At 39.7% G+C, this 23,462-nt stretch overlaps 1 protein-coding gene across 1 annotated transcript in view; it reads left to right on the forward strand.

Moving 5' to 3' along the window:
* CAPN14 (calpain 14) overlaps positions 1–23,462 on the forward strand; it is a 74,766-nt gene that overhangs the window by 25,349 nt on the left and 25,955 nt on the right. The window contains exons 10-15 of the mRNA XM_007938893.1: positions 1,775–1,849; positions 3,218–3,381; positions 4,417–4,584; positions 12,784–12,796; positions 15,635–15,832; positions 16,808–16,844. Of these exons, the coding sequence (XP_007937084.1) occupies positions 1,775–1,849; positions 3,218–3,381; positions 4,417–4,584; positions 12,784–12,796; positions 15,635–15,832; positions 16,808–16,844 (655 nt within the window). The remainder of the gene's footprint in view (positions 1–1,774; positions 1,850–3,217; positions 3,382–4,416; positions 4,585–12,783; positions 12,797–15,634; positions 15,833–16,807; positions 16,845–23,462) is intronic.

The following is a 23,462-nucleotide window of genomic DNA, read 5'->3' on the forward strand; positions in this document are numbered from 1 at the left end:
CAAAGAAGAGTTGATGCTTTTGAGTTGTGGTGCTGGCGAAGAATGCTGAAAGTACCATGGACTGTTAAAAGAACTAATAGATCTGTCCTGGAGAAAGTGCACCCGAAATGCTCCTTGGAAGTGAGAATGGCCAGACTTCGTCTCACCTATTTTGGTCATGTTGTCAGAAGGAACAATTCCTTGGAGAAGGATGTCATGCTTCGTAGGGTAAAGGGTCGACGAAAGAGGGGGAGGCCTTCAATGAGATGCATTGAAACGGTGGCTGTGATGATGGGCTCAAGTATAGCAGGGATCGTGGAGCTGGCACGGGATTTTGCAGTGTTTCGTTCTGCTGTGTATGTGGTCGCTGAGTCAGAAATGACTTGACGGCACCTAACAACAACATCTAACAACAGAGGACAGCTTTACTCTAGAGCTAATTTTGCTCCACTAGTGCCTAAGGCACTTGACTGCTAACCAGAAGGCTGGCGGTTCAAACCCACCAGCCACTCCTCAGAAGGAAGGTTGGGCATTCCTACTTCCGTAGTGATACTGCCTCAGAAACCCAAGGAGGGGTCGCTATGAGTCGGGGCCGACTCGATGACAAATAACAACAACAACATTAAGGGTTGGCCCCTCTGAGATTTTTGCTGAAGGTCCCATGTATTCAATAAGAATTCTTAACTCTGATTGGCAGGGAATCAAATGATTTCTGGCCCTATATGAGCTCTGAGAACTGTGCTGGTTACGGTTTCCAGGAAATTGTTCTTTGTAAGGAAGTTATTCTTGTCCGTAATGTGGGTTTTCCCTTTATGTGTGTACAAACTTGACCTTAGCTGAACTCAAGGGAATACCTACACAGATTTCTGGAGCTCTTTCTTTGTATCATCACCTCATATCAGGGAGTCTGACCAGCAAATTCTAGAGGCTTCTGGCCTCCCTAAACTTCAGGCACTGTCTCCTCAACTCAGCAAGACTATTAGGCTGTTTTGACTAGTGACAGAGTGGCTAAGCACTTGACTGTTAACAGAAAAGTCAGTAGTTGCTGCTTTGAGGTATAAAGATGTGGCAGTCTGTTTCTGTAAAAATTATAGCCTTGGAACCCTACTGGGCAGTTCTACTCTGTCCTACAGGGTCATATGAGTCAGAATTGACTCAATAGCACACAACAATCTTGGATCATTGTCTAGGGAATTGTCTTTAAGCAGAAAGTCTAGGCAGCGTTAGGGTTCATCTCATTTGTTTCCCTCGTCTCAGAATCACAGTCCTATGCTGCCTGCTGTCCAATGTCTGAAAATAGTTGTTTCTAGGTTATTCCATTTTTTTTAATTTGCTTTTTGTTTTTGGTTTTTTTAAGGTGGAGGGTGACAAAGGATAACCTTATTCCTTTAAGGCTAGAAGTAGAAGTCCAAAATGATGAATTTGGAAAACAAACAATGCCAACATAGGTTTAAATGCTAGGTCTGACTTTTAATAACTTTAAGCAAGTGACTTAATCTCTAGCTTAACCTCAATTTTCTAATCTCTAAAATGGGAGACAAAAATCCTTACCTTGCATGGTTATTGTTATCCTTAAATGAAACAAAACATATCAAGAACCTAATCCAGTATTTGGCTTATAGTAAGTACACAATTAATACAATTCATTGATTTCACAATATTGAGTGTGAGGTTTTATTGTCTGCAAAGCAGTGTGAGAATCATGACAAATAATGGCACTATAAAGTATTTACTAAAGAATTTCTAGCATGGCACCCACAAATCTTTTCACATGGAAACATCTTTCTGTTTTCAGCTCAAGTACATGGGAGCTGCTCTGTCCCAAAGAGAAGATTCTGCTGCTGAGGAAAGATGATGATGGAGAATTCTGGTACTTGACTTGGGGATTTAGGACAAAGGCTCTGGCTTACATTTAGACATTGATCCATCAGACATTTATTGGGTGCTTCTTGTATGGCAGGTGACTGATGTACAGAGATCAATCAGACACAATCTCTACCCTTTAGGAGATGACAGTGCAGCAGGGGAAATAGCCCCATAAGCGCACTGTCAGCTTCAGTGATGAGTGCAGCATTCATTGCTATTGAACTTATGGGCATGAATCCTGGTCCATGAGCAGGTCTTGGGAGGGTGGCCTGCTCCTCCTCTCTAGCCTCCACTCTTCTCTCTTGCTCCATACATTCATCCCAGGGTTTTGCTTCTCCTGCCCTAAAAAGGAGATGAGGAATGAAGTGACTAAAAACTCTTGCCAAACTATAAGCCCCGTGACATATGATCCTCTTCAGCAGAGTAACACTACCTCCATGCACTTCACACCTACTCACCCCATTTTCTGGATGTACATCAAGACTTTCTGAACTGATAGAATCTTTTGGTGTCTGACATGAGGCCCACTTATTCCCCTTTACCTCTGCTTTTCATCATTTGTCCTTTTAAATATTCTACATCACACATATAAGCATTTACTGCAACTCTTCCTACCACAACCTCCTGATCTCCATTACCCATCCAGTTCAGACTGCTGTGACCCTCTCTTTTTTGAAGGTCTTTCACTGAACATGAGAGCACTGGTGGCGTAATGCCTAAGACACTTGACTGCTAACCAGAAGGCTGGTGGGTCTCGGAAGGAAGATTGGGCAATCTACTTCTGTAGAGATACTACCTTGGAAACCCAACGGGAGGGGTAGCTATGAGTCCAATCAATTCGACAGCAGTGAGTTTGGTTTTCTTGTTTTTTCACTGAAATCAGAGCCCTGCAGAAACTATTATTCCACTTTACAAATAAGAAAAAGGAACATGAAATAATTTAAATAACACACTTTAGGTCACAGAGTTAGCAAATAGTGGTCAAAATTTTATCAATTAATAATTAAGAATGGATTTGTGCGACTTAAACAAATTGACTAGTTATGAGCTCCACAATTCAGCTGTTATCACTGGGATCCACAAAACAAGAACTTTTCCATTAAGCAGCCACTGTAGTAAGTTGTTTGCACCCAGAAAATAGGATTTATCAGTAATAGTACTTCCCCTTGATGGACCCTCACTCCTCACTCTGGTCTAGCCCCACTACCATGTTTCTGAGGCCAGCTCAGCTCTCTACCAGAGCATGCAGGAGGAGAGCCTTGGTCTGGGTCAGGGCGGAGATTTCCCCTGCAGGTTTCACTACCTCACTTTGGTTCTGATGACTAGGTTACATCTCATTGTCTTTTGTATTGAACTCTCTTTCTCCCCACAGGATGACACTGCAGGACTTTAAAGCACATTTTGTGCTTCTGGTCATCTGTAAACTAACTCCAGGCCTATTGAATCAGGAGACTGGCAAGAGATGGACATACACCATACGGGAGGGGAGATGGGTCAAGGGGAGCACAGCTGGTGGCAGACTGAAGTCTTCCCAAGGTAAGCTTGTACACAGGAGGCAGGGCATCTGAAGTCTAAAATGGGAGCACTTCCAAACAAGGATAGGGTTTGGGAAGACCCACTACACATGTCTGTGCAGTTCACACCCTGCACAGAACATCAGGCTGACGAGCCAGTGAGCTCTGTAAGCTGCACTGTGTCCACTTGGTACTTTTTCCCCTAATTTTCACAAAGTCCTCTCAGTCAATCTGTCAGCCTGTTGAGGTGCATCTTTCCAGAGGAGCACCTCTTCCTAATCAGCACAAAGGGCCCTTTTTGACTAACAGAAGTCTTGCATGCATAGTGAAAAGGTGGGTTAAACCTTTCTTGGTCTCCATGAGTCTGAATTGACTCGACAAAAAAGGGGTTTGGTTTATTTGGATTTTAGATTTTAGGATAAGGCCATTGATATGCTGAAGAAACCACCCTTTAATGGCAAGATTGAAATAGTAAATATATTTATCAGGCCCCTCTTTCCTGGTACTTAGTAGGGAAACAAAACACAGCATATCTAAGTTAAAAGAAACAAACATGTCTAAATTCTCAAAATGGATAGGCTTGGTTACTTTGTTACTTCCTCCATGATGGAGAAATGGAGTGATCTCTTTGGAAGAAAAGACCTGTGGGATATGATCTCAGTGAGCCTTGGAAGCCTTAGCTGTGGCTTCCCCCTCCCACCAAAGTATTTTCCCCAAAGACTGGAGCTGCTGCTAGAATACAAATCCCTCTGGGATCAAGAGCACATAAGTTAGTTAGTATAATGTTCAGCAAATACTTATAGAGCATGCACTCTGTGGCAAGCATTGTGCCAGTAATGGGTGACAGGGATGAGAATACCTCCCAGTCAATGAGTAGAACATGAGATGAAGAGTGTGGTATGCGGAAGGAACAGAATTATGAGAGAGGGTGGGCAGAGCTGAGGTTGAGGAGGTGTCAGGGTGTGAATACTAGGGGTGTGTCCTTGGACTGTCACCTTTTAGTGATTTGGTGAGCTGGACCAGGAACCTATTATCAACTTCCTGTATTCAGTCCCAGGCACATTTTGGAAGAACCCGCAGTTCCTGCTGTCTGTCTGGAAGCCTGAGTCAAGAGAGGGCTCCTTGCATCCCTGCAATGTGCTGGTATCTCTGCTGCAGAAGCCCAGGCACAGACACCGCAACTGGAAGCCTCACCTCGCCATTGGCTTCTACCTCTTCAGGGTAGGTGGGCTTCTAGGACCCTGTGGGGTACAGGGTCCAGCACAGGTGTCTCCTACAGCTCATCATTTCTTTCTTTTAATTTTTTTTTTTTTATTGTGATTTGGGTCAAAGTTTACAGAGCAAATTCATTTGCCATACATCTATTCATACACATTTTGTTTCATGACGTTGATTGCAATCACCACAATGCAACAACCCTCCTCCCACTTCCTCCTTGTGGCTACCTTTTTGCTGTGTCCTTCATTCCCTTGCATTCCTGTCCTCTGAGCTATCTCCCTGTGCATATATTACCCTTCTAATCTCCCATGGTTGATTGTTCTAAGGAGTGTATTTACCTGGTGTAAATGTTCACCCTATGCTGTTTTTGTGGAACAAACAACTCAAAATCATGAAAAAGACCAAATGCTTTATCTGCATCAATTGATATGATCATTTGTTTCTTTTCCTTTATTTTACTTATATGATGGGTTGCACTGATTGTTTTTATACCTGATATGAATCCCACTTGGTCATAATGCATTGTTTTTTGATATGTTGTTGGATTTTGTTGAAGATTTTTGCATCTATATCCATGAGGGATATTGATCTGTAGTTTTCCCTTTTAGGGGTGTCTTTGTCTGGTTTTGGTATCAGGGTTATGCTTGCTTCATAAAATGAATTTGGGAGGATTCCATCCATTTCTATGTTCTGGAATAGCTAGAATAAGATTGGTGTCAGCTTTTCTCTGAATGTTAGTAGAATTCTCCAGTGAAAAAGTCTGGGCTAGCACTTTTTTTGTTGGTAATTTTTTTATGACCTGTTCAATTTCTTCTTTTGTTATGTATTTATTAAAATTTTCTACCTCTGTCTGTGTTAGTATAGGTAAGTAATGTGTTTCTAGAAATCTGCCCATTTCTTCTAGGTTTTCAAATTTGTTGGAGTACAGTTCTTCATAGTACCCTTATATTATCCTTTTTATTTTGGTTGGTTCTGTTGTGATGTTGCCCGTTCCATTAATTTATTCATGCTATTTGCATCTTCTCCTTCTTTTCCTTTATTAAGTTTGCCACTGGTTTGTCGATTTTATTAATCTTCTCAAAGAACCAAATTTTAGTCTTGTTGATTTTTGTATTGCCTTCTATTTTCTGTTTCATTGATTTCTGCTCAAATCTTTATTATCTCTTTTCGTCTGATGACTATAGGCTTTTTTTTTTTTTTTACTGCCCTTTTTCTAATTGTTAGAGATGTTGGGTTAAGGTGTTGATTTTGGCTCTTTCCTCTTTTTCGATGTGTACATTTATTGCTATAAATTGCTCTTAGATCACTGGTTTTGCTGTGTCCCAAAGATTTTGTAATGTTATGTTTTCATTCTCGTTTGATTCTGTTGTTGTTGTTATGTGCCATCAAGTAGGGCCTGACTCATAGTGACCCCTCCTTGGGTTTCCGAGGCAGTATCACTATGGAAGTAGATTGCTCAACCTTCCTCCCGAGGAGTGGTTGGTGGGTTTGAACCACCAGCCTTCTGGTTAGCAGTCAAGTGCCTTAGGCACTACACTACCAGAGCTCGTTTGAGTCTAGGAATTTTTTAATTTCCTTTTTCACTTCCTCTATTACCCTGTAGTTTTTAAGGAAGGTGTTATTCAGTTTCCATGTGTTCACTCTTTTTCCATTGATCTTCTTGTTGTTGTTTCTAATTTTATAACATTATGATCTGAAAAGATGCTTTGCAGTATTTCAGTGTTTTTAAGTTTATTGAGGTTTTTTTGGTGATCTACCATATGGTCTATCCTGGAGAATGTGCCATGTGTGCTGGATAAGAATGTATATTGGACTGTTATTTGGTGAAGTGCTCAGTAGTTGTCTATAAGTTCAAATTGGTTGATTGTATTGTTTAATTCTTCTGTGTCTTTGTTGAGTTTCTTTCCAGTTGTTCTATCTTTCATTAAAAATTCACATAGAGGGAAGGCTGGACAGACAGGATTGCATGGATGAAAGGGGCACAGGGAGGGGGTGGTCACAGGGAGGAGAGGAGAGGAGAATTTCTTACAGTTGGGGATGGCAATCAAGGCAATGAAATCAGATGTGCATGAACTGTTGAATGTAAAACAAGTTTTGTATATAAATTTGTACCCAAAGCACATGCACACACACACAAGCACAAATACACAAAAGAGCAGTTGTGGCTATATTAATTTTTGATGAAATAGACTTTAGCACAAAAACCACCATAAAAGACAAAGAAGGATGTTACGTAATGATTAAAAGATCACTTGAACAAGTGGACATAACCATAATAAATATCTATGCACCCAATAAAAGAGCCTCAAAATACAGAAATCAGACTTTAATAGAATTTAAAAGACAAATAGATGACTCCACAATAATAGTAGGAGACTTCAATACACCATTTTTAATGAAAGACAGAACAACTGGAAAGAAACTCAACAAAGACACAGAAGAATTAAACAATACAATCAACCAATTTGACCTTATTGATGGGTCATGTTTTCTTATCCAGTCTGCCACTCTCTTGTCTCTTGGGTGGTGCATTTAATCTATTTGCATTCAGTGTAATTATCAACAAGTATGAATTTATTACTGTCATTTTGTTATGTGTTGTTTCATGGTATTGCTGATTTCTTTGTTCCATATAATTTTCTGTGCTAAGCTTATTTTGCTCATGAATTTTGTTTTCATTTCCTTCAATGCGGTTGTGTTAGTATTTGCTATATTTGTGCCTCTCCTCTTTTTATTTTGATGCAAATGTTTGCTATTTTTCTTTGAGGTTACTCTGTGATTTCTTATTTTCTTCCCAAGTTTGGAACAGTGTGGTCTGTGTTGCAATTGTAGTGACTTCCTCTCCATTTGGAAGTTCTGTGCCTACACTATTTATTCCCTTATTTTGCTTTGCAGTTGTCCTCATTTATACCAACTGATGTCTCTAGTTCCGTTTATAGTCTTGTAAACTTATTTTACTTTGGATATTTCTATAACTGCATTGGTTTCTGGGTTATGTACTCATGTGGGTTAATTGTTGGTTGTTGTCTGATTTTGTCCAAAGCATATCTTGTAAGGTAGGTCTGGTTTTAATAAATTCCCTTAATTTCTGTTTATATGGAAATATCCTAATTTCACCATCATATTTGAGGGACAATTTTGCTAGGTACATAATTCTTCATTAACATTTTTTTCTTTCAGTGTTTGATATATATCATCCCATTGCCTTCTCACCTACATGGTTTCTGCCGAGAACTCCGAGCTTAGTCTTATTTGTTACCCTTTGTAGGTAGCTTCACTTTTCCCATGCTGCTTTCAGGATTCTTTCTTTGTCTTTGGTTTGGTGAGTTTGATAATGATATGTCTCAGTACTTTTCTTTTGGGATGTTTCCTATTTGGTGTTCATTGAACTTCTTGAATGGATGGATATTTTCCTGTTTTTCTCATATTAGGAAAATTCTCTTCCAACAAATATTTAGCAATTTTCTCTGTGGTTACATTTGTCTCCTATTCTGGAATTCTGATTACAAATGATTTCTTTTTCTTGATGGTATTCCACATGAATCTTAGGCTTTCTTCATTTGTTTTGATTTTTTTTTTCCTGATTTGTCCCTTAACAAAATAGTGTTGAGATATTTGTCTTAAATTTCACTAATTCTGTCTCTATTGAATTGATTCTATTCCTTTGCCTATTCAATGTGTTATCTATTTCTGAAATCTTAGTATGAATCTTCTGGATTCCTATTTGTTGTTTTTGTATGGTTTCTAATTTTGTGTTTATTTTGTCTCTCTGTTCTTATTTTCCTAAACTATTCTAGAGTTTTGTCTGTGTTTTCCTTAATTTTGTCAGTGTTTTCCTCAGTCTGTCTCTTAATCTATTGAAGGTAACTAAATATAATTCTTTTGAATTCCCTATTAGGCAATTTCAATGCCACTTCTTCCTTAGGGAAGTTTTCTAGGTCTGCATCTTGGTCTCTTGTTTGGACTACTTTATCTTGTTTTGTGTGGACTGGGATGGTCAGTTGTCTCTGAGACATTGTGATGCAATTGTATTTATATTTAATTGGTGGTTGTATGTTGGTGTGATTCACCAAGGGTTGTTTTCTTTTTTCTTTATTTTGCTTTGATGTATTTGTGTCAGCAGGGTTACTGTGATCCTCTATTTGTTAGTTGGCTTCACTTAGGTATTCACCATCTGCCTCCTGGTTGGTGTGATAAGAGAATGAGAGTGTATTCACAGATCTCTGTTAGCTGTTCATGAAGAGCAGTTGAGAGTGAGTTGGGCTGGTATTGGCTGTTATCATTGATCATTTGGTGTAGAAATGTGTGGTGGCCCTCATCCAATGGAGAAGGTGTGTGTAGAGTTGGGTCATGTGTGCATGCTATCTGTCTCCCACCTGGTTAGACAAAAAATGAAAAAGAATAATAATAAATAAATACAGGGGAACAATAAACACAAACTGCATAATAAAACAGCAACAATCACAAAAGCAATAAATGAAAAAGAAAAATTAACAAAAAAAAATTAAAAGACAAAGAGAAAAACACCCACAATATCTGTGGTAGGAGGGAATAAGAAGAAAGAGCAAGAGAAAAAGAATAATTAAGAAAAAAGCAAAAAAAAAAAAAAAAAAAATATATGGGAAGAACAAAAAGAGAAATAAAGAGAAAAGATGGGAACCAGCAAAAGGGGGGGGGGGGACAAGAACTAGAGAAGGAAAAGAGAAAAAATTAAAATAAAGGACGAAAGGAGAAAGAGAAAGAATAATTTTAAAACAAACAAAAACAAAACTGGGGGTGGGGGGAAGGGCACCTGGGCCCTGTCAGGGTGCCCAGACCAGAATGGCATTTCTACTGGTCCAGAAGGTGGGTGGAGGTGGCGGATAGCCATACTTCCCTTTACCAAGAAACTGTGGGGTACAAGAGTCACAAAGGGAGTATTGCACCTTTCTAGTTGTTAGCCTCCAGTATGGTTACTAATGCTGCCCTCTGCAAACAGAGCCTACTCTTAGGTTGTTACCTGGATGGGAACACCACTTGTAAATATTCGAATTGGCCATGTCATCAGGACAGCTGGTAGTCTGCAACTCTTTTTGTCTCCTTATTTGCTGTTTTCATTCAGGTTCTTCTTCTAGTTGATATTTAATCCACTTCTTTATCCTTCCCTTTAAAGCTCAGAACTCCAGGATTATCTGCTGTATCTATCTGTTTCAGTTGGTTTCTCATTTCTTTTTTACAGAGGGTCTGAATAGCTTGTCTGCCTATTCCACTATCTCACTGGAAGTCCAGCTCATCGCTTCTTTTTCTTTCCTGTCCTCTTTATCATCCATCTCTGTACACAAACCTGGGTTTGAATTCAGGCTCTACCCCTTGTGATACATGATCTAGAACAAGTCACCTCTTTGCCCTTGTATGTCAGTTCCCCCATTTGTGCAATGGAGACCATAATATTTATACAAAGTTTAGAATAAAAGGATCACGTTGGAGTGTTCATCTTTGTGTCTGGCACATGTTGTTGCTGTTACATACCATCAGGTTGGTTCCAGCTCATAGCAACCCCATGCACAATAGAATGAAACACTTCCTGGACCCACTCCATCCTCACAATCTTTGCTATGCTTTGAGCCCACAAGTGCAGTCACTGTGTCAATCCATCTCCTTGAGGGTGTTCTCCTTTTTCACTGGCCCTCTACTTTACCAAGCCTGATATCCTTCTCCAGGGACTGAGTACATGAGTCCAGAGTACATGAGACAAAGTCTGGCCATTCTTGCTTCTAAGGAGTATTTTGGCTATACCTCTTCCAAGACAAGTTTTGTTCATTCATCTGGCAGTCTAAGTTATTTTCAATATTTTCACCAAGACCACAATTCAAATGCATCAATTTTACTTCCACCTTCCTTATTCATTGTCCAGCTTTCACATGCATATGAGGATATTGAAACTACAATGGCTTGGGTCAGGCACACCTTAGTCTTCAAAGTGACATCTTTCCTCTTTAACACTTTAAATGGATCTTTTGCAGCAGATTTGCCCAGTGCAATATGTCATTTGATGTCCTGACTTCTGTTTCTAGGGTGTTGATTGTGGATCCAACTAGATTGAAATACTTGACAACTTAAATCTTTTCTCCATGTTGCTTATTGGTCCAGTTGTGAGGATTTTTGTTTTGTTTATTTTGGGGTGTAATCCATACTGGAAGCTGTTGTCTCTGATCTTCATCAGTAAGTGCTGCAAGTCTTCTTCACCTCCAGCAAGCAAAGTTATGTCATGTGTACATTGCAGGTTGTTAATGAGTCTTCCTCCAATCCTGACCCCATGTTCTTCTTCATATAATCCATCTTCTCAGATTATTTGCTTAGCATACAGATTGAATAAGTATGCTGAAATGATACAACCCTAATGTATACCTTTCCTGATTTTAAACCATGTAAGATCCCCTTGTTTTGCGTGAACAACTACCTCTTTGTCTATGTACAAAGTTTCCTCAAGAGCACAATTAAGTGTTCTGGGATTCTTATTCTTTGCAATGTTATCCATAATTTGTTATGATACACACAGTCAAATGTCTTTATATAGTCAATAAAATACATGTAAATATCTTTCTGGTGTTCTTTGCTTTCAGCCAAAATTCATCTGACATCAGCAATGATATCCTTCATCCCATGTCCTTTTCTGAATCTGGCTTGAATTTGTGGCTTTTCCATGTCAATATGCTGCTGCAACTGTTTTTCAATTGTCTTAAACAAAATTTTACTTTCATTTGATATTTATGATACCATTTGACAATTTCTGCTTTATGTTGGATCATCTGTCTTTGGAATGGGCTTAACTATGACTGTCTTCCAAACTTCTTGGCATAAATGATTGAGTGCCTCTAGCTCTGCAACTTTGGAAACATCTCAATGGATACTCCGTCAATTCCTGGAACCTAGCCTTTTGCCAATTTTGTCAGCCAGCTTGGACTTCTTCCTTCAATACCATTGGTTCTTGATCATGTGCTACCCCCTGAAATGCTTGAACATTGGCCAATTCTTTTTGGTGCAGTGACTCTGTATATTCCATCTATCTTCTTTTGATGCTTCCTGAATTGTTCAATATTTTGCCCATAGAATCCTTCAATATTGCAACTCAAGGCTTGATTTTTTTTCTTCAGTTTATTCAGTTTGAAAAATGTCAAGTGTGTTCTTCCCCTTTGATTTTCTAACTCCAGGTCTTTGCACATTTCATTATAGTAGTTTACTTTGTCTTCTTGAGACTCCCCTTGAAATCTCTGTTCAGCTCATTTATCTCATCATTTCTTCTTTTACTTTAGCTACACTATGTTCAAGAGCAAGTTTCAGAATCTCTTCTGACATCCATTTTGATCTGTTCTTTCTTGTCTTTTTTTAATGACCTTTTGCATTCTTCATGTATGATGTTCTTGATGTCATCCCACAACTAGTCATGTCTTTCATCACTGGTATTCAATGTCTCAGATCTATTCTTCAGATGGTCTCTAAATTCAGGTGAGAGATACTCAAGGTTATATTTTGGCTCTCATGGACTTGTTTTAAGCTCTGATGGCATAGTGCCTAAGCCATATGACTGCTAACCAGAAGGCTGGTGGTTCAAACCCACTAGCCACTCCTCGGAAGGAAGGTTGGGCAATCTATTTCTGTAGAGATACTGCCTCAGAAACCCAAGGAGGGGTCGTATGAGTCAGAGTTAACTCGATAAATGCAGTGAGTTTGGTTTGGTTTGGTTTGTACTTACACAGGAGGAATTGATGGTCTGACCCACAGTCAGCCCCTGACCTTGTTCTGACTGATGGTATTGAGCTTCTCCTTCATCTCTTCCACAAATATAGTCCATTTGATTCCTGTGTATTCACAGGAAATCAAAAGGTCCATTTATGTTGTTGAGAAAAGGTATTTGTGGTGAATAGGTATTCATTTTGCCAAATTCTATCATGCAATCTTTAATGTCATTTCTATCACCAAGACCATATTTTCCAACTACCAATGCTGCTTCTTTGTTTCCAACTTTTGCATTCCAATCACCAGTAATTATCAATACATCTTAATAGCATGTTTGGTCAATTTTATACTGCAGAATTTGGTAAAATTCTTCAATTTCTTCATCTTTGGTTTTAGTGGTTGGTGTGTAAATTTGAATAATAGTAGTATTGAGTGGTCTTCCCTGTAGGTATATGGGTATTATCCTATCATTGACAACATTGTACTTCAGGACAGATCTTGAAGTGTTCTTTTTAACAAAGAATGTGATGTTATTCCTTTACAATTCTAATACCAGTCCATTTTAGCTCGTTATGCCTAGGATATTGATCTTTTTGCATTCCATTTCATTTTTTTTTTTTCAGCTTCTAATCTTCTTACTTTCATGCTTCATATATTCCATGTTCCAACTACTAACATTGCATTTATTTATTTATTTTCTCATTTTGAGTACTGCCACATCAGTAAATTAAGGTCCCAATAACTCTACTCCATTCATGTCATTAGGATTGATTCTACTTAGAAGGGGACTGCTACTTTGAGCTCTTACCCACTCATATTTTGAATGCCTCCCAACCTGAATGGCTCATCTTCTGGCAGCATATCAGACAATGTTTCACTGCTATTCATTAAGTTTTCAGTTGCCATTTTTTTGAGAAATGGACCACCACATCATTCTTCCTAGTCTGTCTTAGTCTGGAAGCTCCACTGAAACCTGTCCATTATGGGTGACTCTGTTGGTATTTGAAGTACTGGTGCCATAGCTTCCAGCATCACAGCAACATGCAAGTCACCACAGTATGAAAGATAGATGGGTGGTGGGCCTGACATTTCATTGATACCTAATCAATGTTAGTTTCCTTTTCCTCTCCCAAGAAGCTAACGGGTCCTTCCCTCACCCTTTTCCAGAATTTCAGATGTTATGTTAGAAAAGCACTGATCAGAATAACAGAACTCATGGGAGGGGTTACTGCATCCGGATGGAATCTTATATATCACCTTCTGGTAGGATTTGAGTTTGTGAAAGATCCAGATTCCTTGCTTAATACACTCTCTCTTTTCTTATTTTTCAGATGCACGAGGTGAGTTCCAACCTTGACCCACTAGCCATGGTTTGGGGTGATGTTACACCTGGCCAATCCCTTGTGAGGTGTGGTTTGGCTATAGCAGCCTTATGGAAGAAGTTATAAAAAGGTCTGATGATAATGCCAGCTGCCTGTGTGTGTAGCAGGAAGGACATCTGCTATTCTTTTTTATCCAAGGACTCCAAGAAATACTTATGTGTCTGTAGGGAGGTCTCTGAGACTGGCTTGGCACATGCATTTCAAATTTATTAAATCCCTGCATAAATACCTAGGGCTAATATTAAAGACTGTCACAGCATAAGGAGGATGATAAATCACAACCTTGCCTAAGTTATGAAGCTGTAAAATAGAAGCCTGTAACATTTGGGATGTCAAGAGACTATGCGACTATGCCTTCACCTCCCTGGGAAAAGGGATAAAGACTTGGGAAAAGGAGACAGGAATGTGGACAGAGAGAGAGAGTAGCAACTCTGTGTTGCAGCTGCAGCACAGACTGGAGGGGTTAGTTAGGAAGGCACGCGGCGTCTCAGTCTCAGAAGATTGGCAGCTATTATTTTGTTTCCCAGGAATAACAGGAGTGAAAAACTTTATTTTCTCTGGTTGGATTGAATTGGGTAAAAACAATTTATAAAGAAACTATTTTGCATTGGGCCTTGGTGGGTTTTTTTTTTCCCCCCTCTCTTATGGAAACAATGAATGCTCCTAATGCCTCTTAATTTAAAAAGGAAAATGTTATTTATATCATACCTACTTCTAAATAGAATTTAGGTCAACCAACACTAAAAAGTGTAAACAGAGCAAAACTGTAAGCCAGTTACAAAATTAAAAAGGCAGGAGAAAAGTAATAAATGAATGGAGGATTCATAAGCAGTTGGTTTCACCAGAAAAATTCAACCTAGGCAGCTACTATGGCTAACCATAAAGTTTAACTCTGAGAATGCTTGCAGCCAAGGCAGAGTCAACTGGATGATTCCCTAGTTCTCACTGTCTGATGAAAGAAAGTATGATTCATCAGGAGATGCATTTTGTTTCCTAGCCCTGAATGGAATCTGCTAAGTTTTTTTCTTTCTTTTTTTAATGTAGATGGGTAATGTCTTTATTAGAGTTGTGTATAAACTGAGAGAATATCCCTGTATGGACCTTACCTCCTCTACAGCCCTGAGAGAGAGCAAAGAGGAGAGGTAGCAAGAAAGAGGACAAGGGAAATAGGATGCAGATAGAAAGGAAAAGAGAAAAGGCAGGGAAGAAGAAAGGAGGAGGACAAAGAGAGGGAGGTAGAAAGAGGAGAAGAGAAAGGAAGAGAGAGAGAGAGAATGAATATCAATAAGAAAACAAAACCCATGCCACATGCCGAAGACAATGTCAGAATCAGAGCTCTGATTCAGGCCTTCTGAGCTCTTGTTGAATTCCTTTATCCCTTTCTGAGACTGTTTTAATGAGATGATAAGAATATCCAGTTTGTCTGCATGTAGCTTCCACGATATAGCTAAGGAGCTGGTTACTGGTCCATCTGTATAACTGACTATAAATATTAATAACATTGAACTTGCATCACGTACAAGGAAGCAGCATTAGGTAGTGTAAAGAACATGGGCACTGGGACTCAGCTGTCCTCAACTGCAGTCTTGGCTGGGATGCTTACTAACTGGGTGACTTTGGGAAGATGACCGACCTTGTCTGAGCCTCAAAATCCTCAGCTGCAAAGTGGTCATAACAGGTACAATAGCATATTTCACATCATTTTGTACACAATGCTGTTTTGACACAATGTCAGTCCTGATAGCATTCCAGCAGAAGTGCCATCCCCAAGTATTGTTGTCCCTCCTCTCCCCACCACCACTCCTCAGCCCTTGTTCCCATATTCTACTGAGATAGATTAAATTTGGCTTGTCAAAGTAGACTTATTCCTGGCTCCTGACCAAGGCACTCAGGTCTGGCCACAAACTCAGGGTGATCACTTCAATTGGGACTCTTCTTCCTTCATTCACAGTGCTACAGTGACCAGAGGAGACTGCCCCCCATGTTCTTCTGGGAAAATACTCCACTGAAACAACCTGTGACATTTAAAATGGAGAAAGAAGTGAGCCAAGAGCTATGGCTGGACCCAGGGAGATACCTCATTGTGCCCTGCACATCCAAGGCCCACCAGGAGTTGGAATTCATTATTAGGGTCTTCTCCAGAAAACACATCTTTTAGTAAGGATTCAAGCCCTCTCTGGGAGGTTGGGGCCCTCTAGATCCAGGGAAGGCAAGGAGAGCAAAATGGGGGAGTACAGGGTCTCTGCCACCCAGGTAGAAGGGAGAGAGAGCAGGAGACCACATGGCTGTCTATATGGAGATCATCCCTCCTTTCTTCCACCCCATGCCCATTAACAGATAAAGAGAATCTTTATGGTAGACATTGGAGGTCAAAGGATAGAGAAGTCATGTTGCCTACCCTCCAGAAACTCAAGGTCGGGAAGGAGACAGACATAAAATAATTAATTACATTCATATATGCAAAGCATTACAAGAGCATCAAGGAAGGACATTTGAGCCAACTTTCTATGGTCCTGGGGGAAGCAGAGAGAATTACAAGGAGAAGGTGATTCTTAAGAGATGCATAGAGGTTGTTCAGATGAGTAGAGGTCATCATTCACAGGCATGCTTAGATGTTACTGGTGTACACAGTTGAAACCATATAGCGCATCCCAACAAAAACTTACTATTTTACCCAAGCTTGACAGTCTTTTGATGCTTAGAGCCAGTTTTTTATTGATGTTGTGCTTTTTGTTTGTTGTTTGTTTGTTTTTGAATATCTTGGCTGTAGGTAGTTTGACTTGATCTCAGCCCTCAGCCACTATTTTGGATTGTTGAGTCTTAAAAATGTGAGTAGGAATAGGTAATGTGTGGTGAGAAGTAAATGGTCCATCAGGCAGAAGACCCAAAATATGCAAAGGCAGAGAGATACAAAACAGCAGAGGGTGTATGGGGTGCTAAAGTACTTTAGTGTATCATGTGGCTGGATTGTCTTTTCAAGGAGAAATGATAGGTAAGGATTAAGAGCTGGGCAGACTGAACTAAGGAACTTGGAAGATGAGTTCCCAGGTAAGGGGAGATATTGGTCAAAAGTTTCCCAAGATGATCCCAAAAGGAATCTCTCTCTCTCTCTCTCTCTTTTTTTTCTCTCAGTGAAATTGGCAGCCATTCCAGTGTTGTCTTCTTTATGGTAAGTAATTGAGTACAATTTCATCTGGCTGGGACAATTTTCAAAGCCAGGATTGTAGATTTCTACCATTATATGCTGAAAGAGATAATAGGGGCAAAAAAAGGAATTTCCCAGATCCTTACACACCCTGCTCTATGGCAAATGTACCACATCATCCAGTGTGCCCTAACAGGACCTGGTCTCAGTTCTTGTTGCTCCAAAACAAAGTGGGGAGCTATTCTTCCAGTCAGGTCCTTGTCATTCAGAGCCCAAAGTCCTGGGTCCATGAGCTACACCTATACTTTCTGTTTCTCTCTTCTTGCTGTTTCTTTATCCCATTTCCTTGTTTGTTACTATCCTAAAATCAAGGAAAATTAGAGAACAAGAAATGTGTGTGTAAATGCAATGGTAGAAAATTTAAGACGCTGCAAGATTAACCCTCATGAGTTACCAGAGGTTTTGATCTGACATGCATTTTCATCATTGCTAAGCTAAACACTGCATCATCCTGCTGGTCAGAAGGTAGTCATGTTAATCTATTTTTTTCCAGGTTCATTGAGGCATAATTGATATACAACAAACTGCACATTTTTAGAGCACGCAGCTTGTTAAATTTTGGCAGAAAGATAGATAAATAGATCCACCACCATAATCAAAATAATAAAAATACTCATCATTCAAAAAAATTTCCTTGTGTCCCTATATATCCTGAACTTTCCTGTCACACATACCAATTCCCAGGCAACCATGCATGTGGTTTCTGTCATTATAGATTGTCATTTTCTAGGATTTTACATAAATAGAATTATATTGTATGTACTATTTTTGGAGGAGTCAGCTGCAGGGATCCAGGTAAAGAGAGGGAACCTAGGCCACACCCCACAAGCGACAAGGGGGAAAGGAGAGAAAAAGGCCAGGGGGACCAGGAGAGCAAGGAGGCAGCAGCAGGCATCCAGGTAAGGGGAGGGAACCCAGGCCATGCCCTGCAAGTGGCAAGGTGGGAAAATGGGAGAAAAGGTCAGAGGGGCCAGGACAGAGTGAGGAGGCAGCAGCAGGGATCCAGGTAAAGGCACGTTTCAAACAGCTAAGGGAGACAAACTTGTCTGTCAGTTTGTCCTACTTTGGTGATGTGTTGCTGCGCCACTGGTGTTTCAAACCCAGCGGGGTGCACATGGTACACAGGTATCAGCCTTGCTTGCAGACTGAGACAGACTAAGAAGAAGGAAGAGCCCATCCACTTCTCAAAGAATTGGCCAGGGAAAACCTTATGAATAGCAGAGAAACACTATCTGATACATTACTGCACAAGTTTATAAATAGCCCAAACATTGTCCAATACAGAGGAGGAGGATGAGTCACTTAGGTTAGAAGATTCTTAAAACACAACTGGGAAAGAGCTGCATTATCAGAGTAAAACCAGCTTTACTGATATGGATAAGGTAAAGCTTTCGAGACCTCCATTTGCTGACGTGGCATGACTCAAATTGAGAAGAAACAACTGCAAACATCCATTAATAATCAGAATATGGAATTTAAGAAGCACATCTAGGAAAATTCAATGTTGTCAAAATGAAATGAAAAGCATAAAGATTGATATCCTAGGCATTAGTGAGCTGAAATGGACTGGTTTTGGCCATTTAGAATCAGACAACCATATGATCTACTATGCCAGGAATGACAATTTAAAGAGAAATGGCATGGCATTCATCATCACAAAGGATGTTTCAAGATCTGTCTTGAAGTATAATGCTGTCAGGGATGGGATAATATCCATACACCTACAAGGAAGACCAGTTAATATGACTATTATTCAGATTTATGTACCTACCACCAAAGCCAAAGATGATGAAATTGAAGATTTTTATCAACTTCTGCAGTCTGAAATTGACCAAACAGACAATCAGGATGTGTTAATTATCACTGGTGACTGGAATGCAAAAGTTGGAAACAAGGAAGAATCACCAGTAGTTGGAAAATTTTGCCTTGGTGACAGAAATAATGCTAGATATTACATGGTAGAATTTTTTGCAAGACCAATGACTTATTCATTGCAAATACCTTTTTTCAACAACACAAGTGGTGGCTGTACACGTGGACTTTGCCAGATGGCACACACAGGAATCAGATTGACTACATCTGGCAAGAGACAATGGAAAAGTTCAATATCTTCAGCCAAAACCAGACCAGGAGCTGATTGTGGAACAGACCATTAACTGCTCATATGCAAGTTCAACTTGAAGCTAAAGACAATTTGAACAAGTCCACAGAAGCCAAAATATGATCTTGAATATACCCCTCCTGAAGTTAGAAACCATCTATAGAACAGATTTGATGCATTGAACACCAATGACCGAAAACCAGAAAAATTGTGGGAAGACATCAAGAACATCATCTGTGAAGAAAGCAAGAGGTCACTAAAAAGGCAAGAAAAGAAGAGAAGACCAAAATGGATGACAGAAGAGGCTCTGAAATCTGCCCTTGAGAGGAGAGTGGCTAAAGCAAGTGGAAGAAATGACAAGATAAAAGAGCTAAACAGAAGATTTCAAAGAGCAGCTCGAGCAGACAAAGCCAATTACTGTAATGAAATGTGTAAAGACTTGGAGTTTGAAAACCAAAAAGGAAGAACATGCTCAGCATATCTCAAGCTGAAAGAACTGAGGAAAAATTTAAGCCTCGAGTTGCAATATTGAAAGATTCTATGGGCAAAATATTGAATAATGCAGGAAGCATCAAAAGAAGATGGAAGGAATATACAGTCACTGTACCAAAAAGAACTGCTAGATCATCATCCATTTCAGGAGGTGGCATATGATCAAGAACTGATGGTACTGAAGGAAGAAGTCGAAGCTGCACTGAAGGAATTGGTGAAGAGCAAGGCTCCAGGATTTGATGGAATACCCATTGAAATATTTCAGCAAATAGATGTCCCACTGGAAGCACTCCCTTAGTTATGCCAAGAGATTTGGAAGACAGCTACCTGGCCAACTTACTGGAAGAGATCCATTTATGTACCAATTCCAAAGAAAGGTGATCCCACAGAATGTGGAAATTATCGAACAATATCATTAATATCACACTCAAGTAAAATCTTACTGAAGATAATTCAAAAATGGTTGCAGCAGTATATTGACAGAGAACTTCCAGAGGTGCAAGCTGGATTCAGAATAGGATGTGCAACAAGGGATATCATAGCTGCTGTCAGATGGATCTTGGCTCAAGACAAAGAATATCAGAAAGATGTTTATTTGTGTTTTATTGACTATGCAAAGGCATTTGATTGTGTGGATCATAACAAATTGTGGATAATATTGAGAAGAATGGGAATTCCAGAACTCTTCATTGTACTCATGAGGAACCTGTACATAGACCAGGAGGCTGCCATTCAAACACAACAAGGGGACACTGCATGGTTTAAAATCAAAAAGGGAGTGAGTCAGGATTGTATTCTTTCTCCATACTTATTCAATCTATATGCCGAGCAAATAATCTGAGAAGCTGGACTACATGAAGAAAAATGTGGCATCAGGATTGGAGGAAGAATCATTAACAACCTGCAATATGCTGACGACACAACTTTGCTTGCTGAAAGTGAGGATGACTTGAGGCACTTACTGATAAAGATTGAAGAATACAGTCTGCAGTATGGGTTACATCTCAAAATAAAGAAAATGAAAATCCTCACAACTGCACCTATAAGCAGCATCACAATAAATGGAGAAAAGATTGAGGTTGTCAAAGAATTCACATTGCTTGGTTCTACAATCGACACCAATGGAAGCAGCAGTCAGGACATTAGACGACGTACGGCACTGGGCAAGTCAGCTGCAAAGGACCTCTTTCAACTGCTGAGGAGCAAAGATGTCTCCTTGAGGACTAAGGTGCACCTGACACAATTATATAATATTATAAATATTATTAATTATATAATATTTTCAATTACCTCATATGCATGTGAGAGCTGGACAATGAATAAGGAAGACTGAAGAAGAGTTGATGCTTTTGAGTTGTGGTGCTGGCAAAGAATGCTGAAAGTACCATGGAATGCTAAAGGAACTAACAGATCTGTCCCGGAGGAAGTGCAGCCAGAATGCTCCTTGGAAGCAAAAATGACCAGACTTCGTCTCACCTACTTTGGTCGTGTTGTCAAAAGGGACTATTCCCTGGAGAAGGATGTCATGCTTGGTAAGGTGGAGGGTCGATGAAAGAGGGGAAGGCCTTCAAGGAGATGGATTGACAAGGTAACTGTGACCATGGGCTTAAGTATAGCAGGGATCATGGAGCTGGTGCAGGATCAGGCGGTGTTTCATTCTGCTGTGCATGGGGTCGGTATTAGTTGGAAACAACTTGAAGGCACCTAAGAACAACAAAGTACTCTTTCTGTTTAGTTTCTTTAATTCAGAAATAACATTTTGAGGTTCATCTATATTGTTGCTTGTATCACTTCTTTTTTCATTAAAAAGTAGTATCCCATTGTATAGACATCTACAATTTGTTTATCCATTCACTTGTTGATGAATACTGTGTTGTTTCTAGTGTGGGAGCAATAATAAGTAAAGTTGATATGACTACTTATGTATAAGTCTTTGTCAGGATATAAATGCTTTTATTTATGTTAAGCAAATATCTAGTAATAGAATGACTGGGTCCCAGGGTGTGCTGAAACTACCCTTCCCTCACCCCAAAAAATTAATCAACCAAAAAAACTCTGGTTATAACATTTGCCAGTTTCCATGGTGAAAATATTCCCACCATGGCTAATTTCAAACTACCAACGTGATATCACTGGACAAGAAGTTGAGAAGAACTGAGCACAATTAACTCTCTTGAGTTGGTATGACCTGGCATTAGTATGCCACTGCCTGATTTCATGTTTAACATTTTATAGACTGTCATGCTATTTTCCAAAGCAGTTGTGCCATTTTTCACTCCCACCAGCAATATAAGAGAGTCCTTGTTGTTCAGTATAGATTACACCTCACATTCTTGCCAATGCTTGGCATGGTTAGTCTTTTTAGTCTCAGGCTTTGCAGTGAGTTTACAGGAGTACCTGGGTGGCACAAATCATTAAAAGCTAGCTGAAAAGTTTGGTAGTTCAAATCTACCCAGAAGCGCCTGGAAAGACAGACCAGATGATCTTCCGAAGGGTCACAGCCTGGCTGAAAACTCTATGAAGCAGTTCTACTCTGTATACCTGGGCTTGACAGCAGCTAACAACAACCAAAGGAGATTGATAGTAGTATCATGATGCAATTTTAATTTGCATTTTCCTAATGACTTCATATGACTATTTTCATCTATGTATCGTCTTTGCTGATGTGTCTGTTCAAATTATTTGCCCATTTTCTAAATTGGGTGATTTGTCTTCCTGTTACTGAGTTTTAAGTGTCTACATACAAGTTCTGCATACAAGTTCTTTGTCAGATATTTTGCAAATATTTTATCACAGTTTGTAATTTGCATTTTAATTTTCCTAAAAGGATACTGCTCTGGTAGTATAGTGGCTAAGACACTTGCCTGCTAACCAGACGGCTGGTGGTTCAAACCCACCAGCCACTCCTTGGAAGGAAGGTTGGGCAATCCTACTTCCGTAGTGATACTGCCTTGGAAACCCAAGGAGGGGTCGCTATGAGTCGGGGCCGACTCGATGGCACATAACAACAACAACAACAACAAAAGGATACTGTATGGTTTAAAATCAGGAAAGTAGTGAGTCAAGGTTGTATCTTTTCACCATACTTAGTCAATCTGTATGCTGAGCAAATAACCTGAGAAGCTGGACTATATGAAGAATTCAGCATCAGATTCGAGGAAGATTCATTAACAACTTGTGATGTGCAGGTGACACAAGCTTGCTTGCTGAAAGTGAAGGGGACTTGAAGCACTTACTGATTAAGATCAACAACTACAGCCTTCAGTATGGATTACACCTCAACATAAAGGAAACAAAAATCCTCATAACTAGAGCAGTAAGCAACATTATGATAAATGGAGAAAAGATTGAAGTTGTGAAGGATTTCATTTTACTTGGATCCACAATCAATGCCTATGGAAGCAGCAGTCAAGAAATCAAAGGGCAGATGTATAGTGCTGGGCAAATCTGCTGCAAAAGACCTCTTTAAAATGTTAAAGAGCAAAGATGTCACTTTGAACACTAGGGTGCCCCTGACTAAAGCCATTGTCCTTTCAATAGCCTCATATGCATGTGAAAGCTGGACAATGAATAAATAAAACCACAGAATAATTGTTGCATTTGAATTATGGTGTTGGTGAAGAATATTGAATATACTTTTGGACTGCCAGAAAGAAAAAAAATCTGTCTTGGAAGAAATACAGCAGGAATGTTCCTTAGAAAGGAAAATGTCCAGACATCATCTCTTGTTCTTTGGTCATGTTATCAGGAAGGATCAGTTCTTGAAGAAGAATATCATGTTTGGTAAAGTAGATAAAACCAAACCGACCCACTGCTGTCTAGTCGAATCTGACTCATAGCGATCCCTTCTTGGGTTTCCGAGGTGGTGTCACTATGGAAGTAGATTGTCCAACCTTCCTTTGGAGGAGTGGCTGGTGGGTTTGAAAAAAAAAGAGGAAGACCTTTGATAAGATTGACAAGTGGCTGGAAAAGTGGGCTCAAGTATAGCA

The sequence above is a fragment of the Orycteropus afer genome, unplaced genomic scaffold (assembly GCF_000298275.1).
Source record: "Orycteropus afer afer isolate SDZICR_OR568_19922 unplaced genomic scaffold, OryAfe1.0 scaffold00054, whole genome shotgun sequence".
NCBI classification, from domain to species: Eukaryota; Metazoa; Chordata; class Mammalia; order Tubulidentata; family Orycteropodidae; genus Orycteropus; species Orycteropus afer.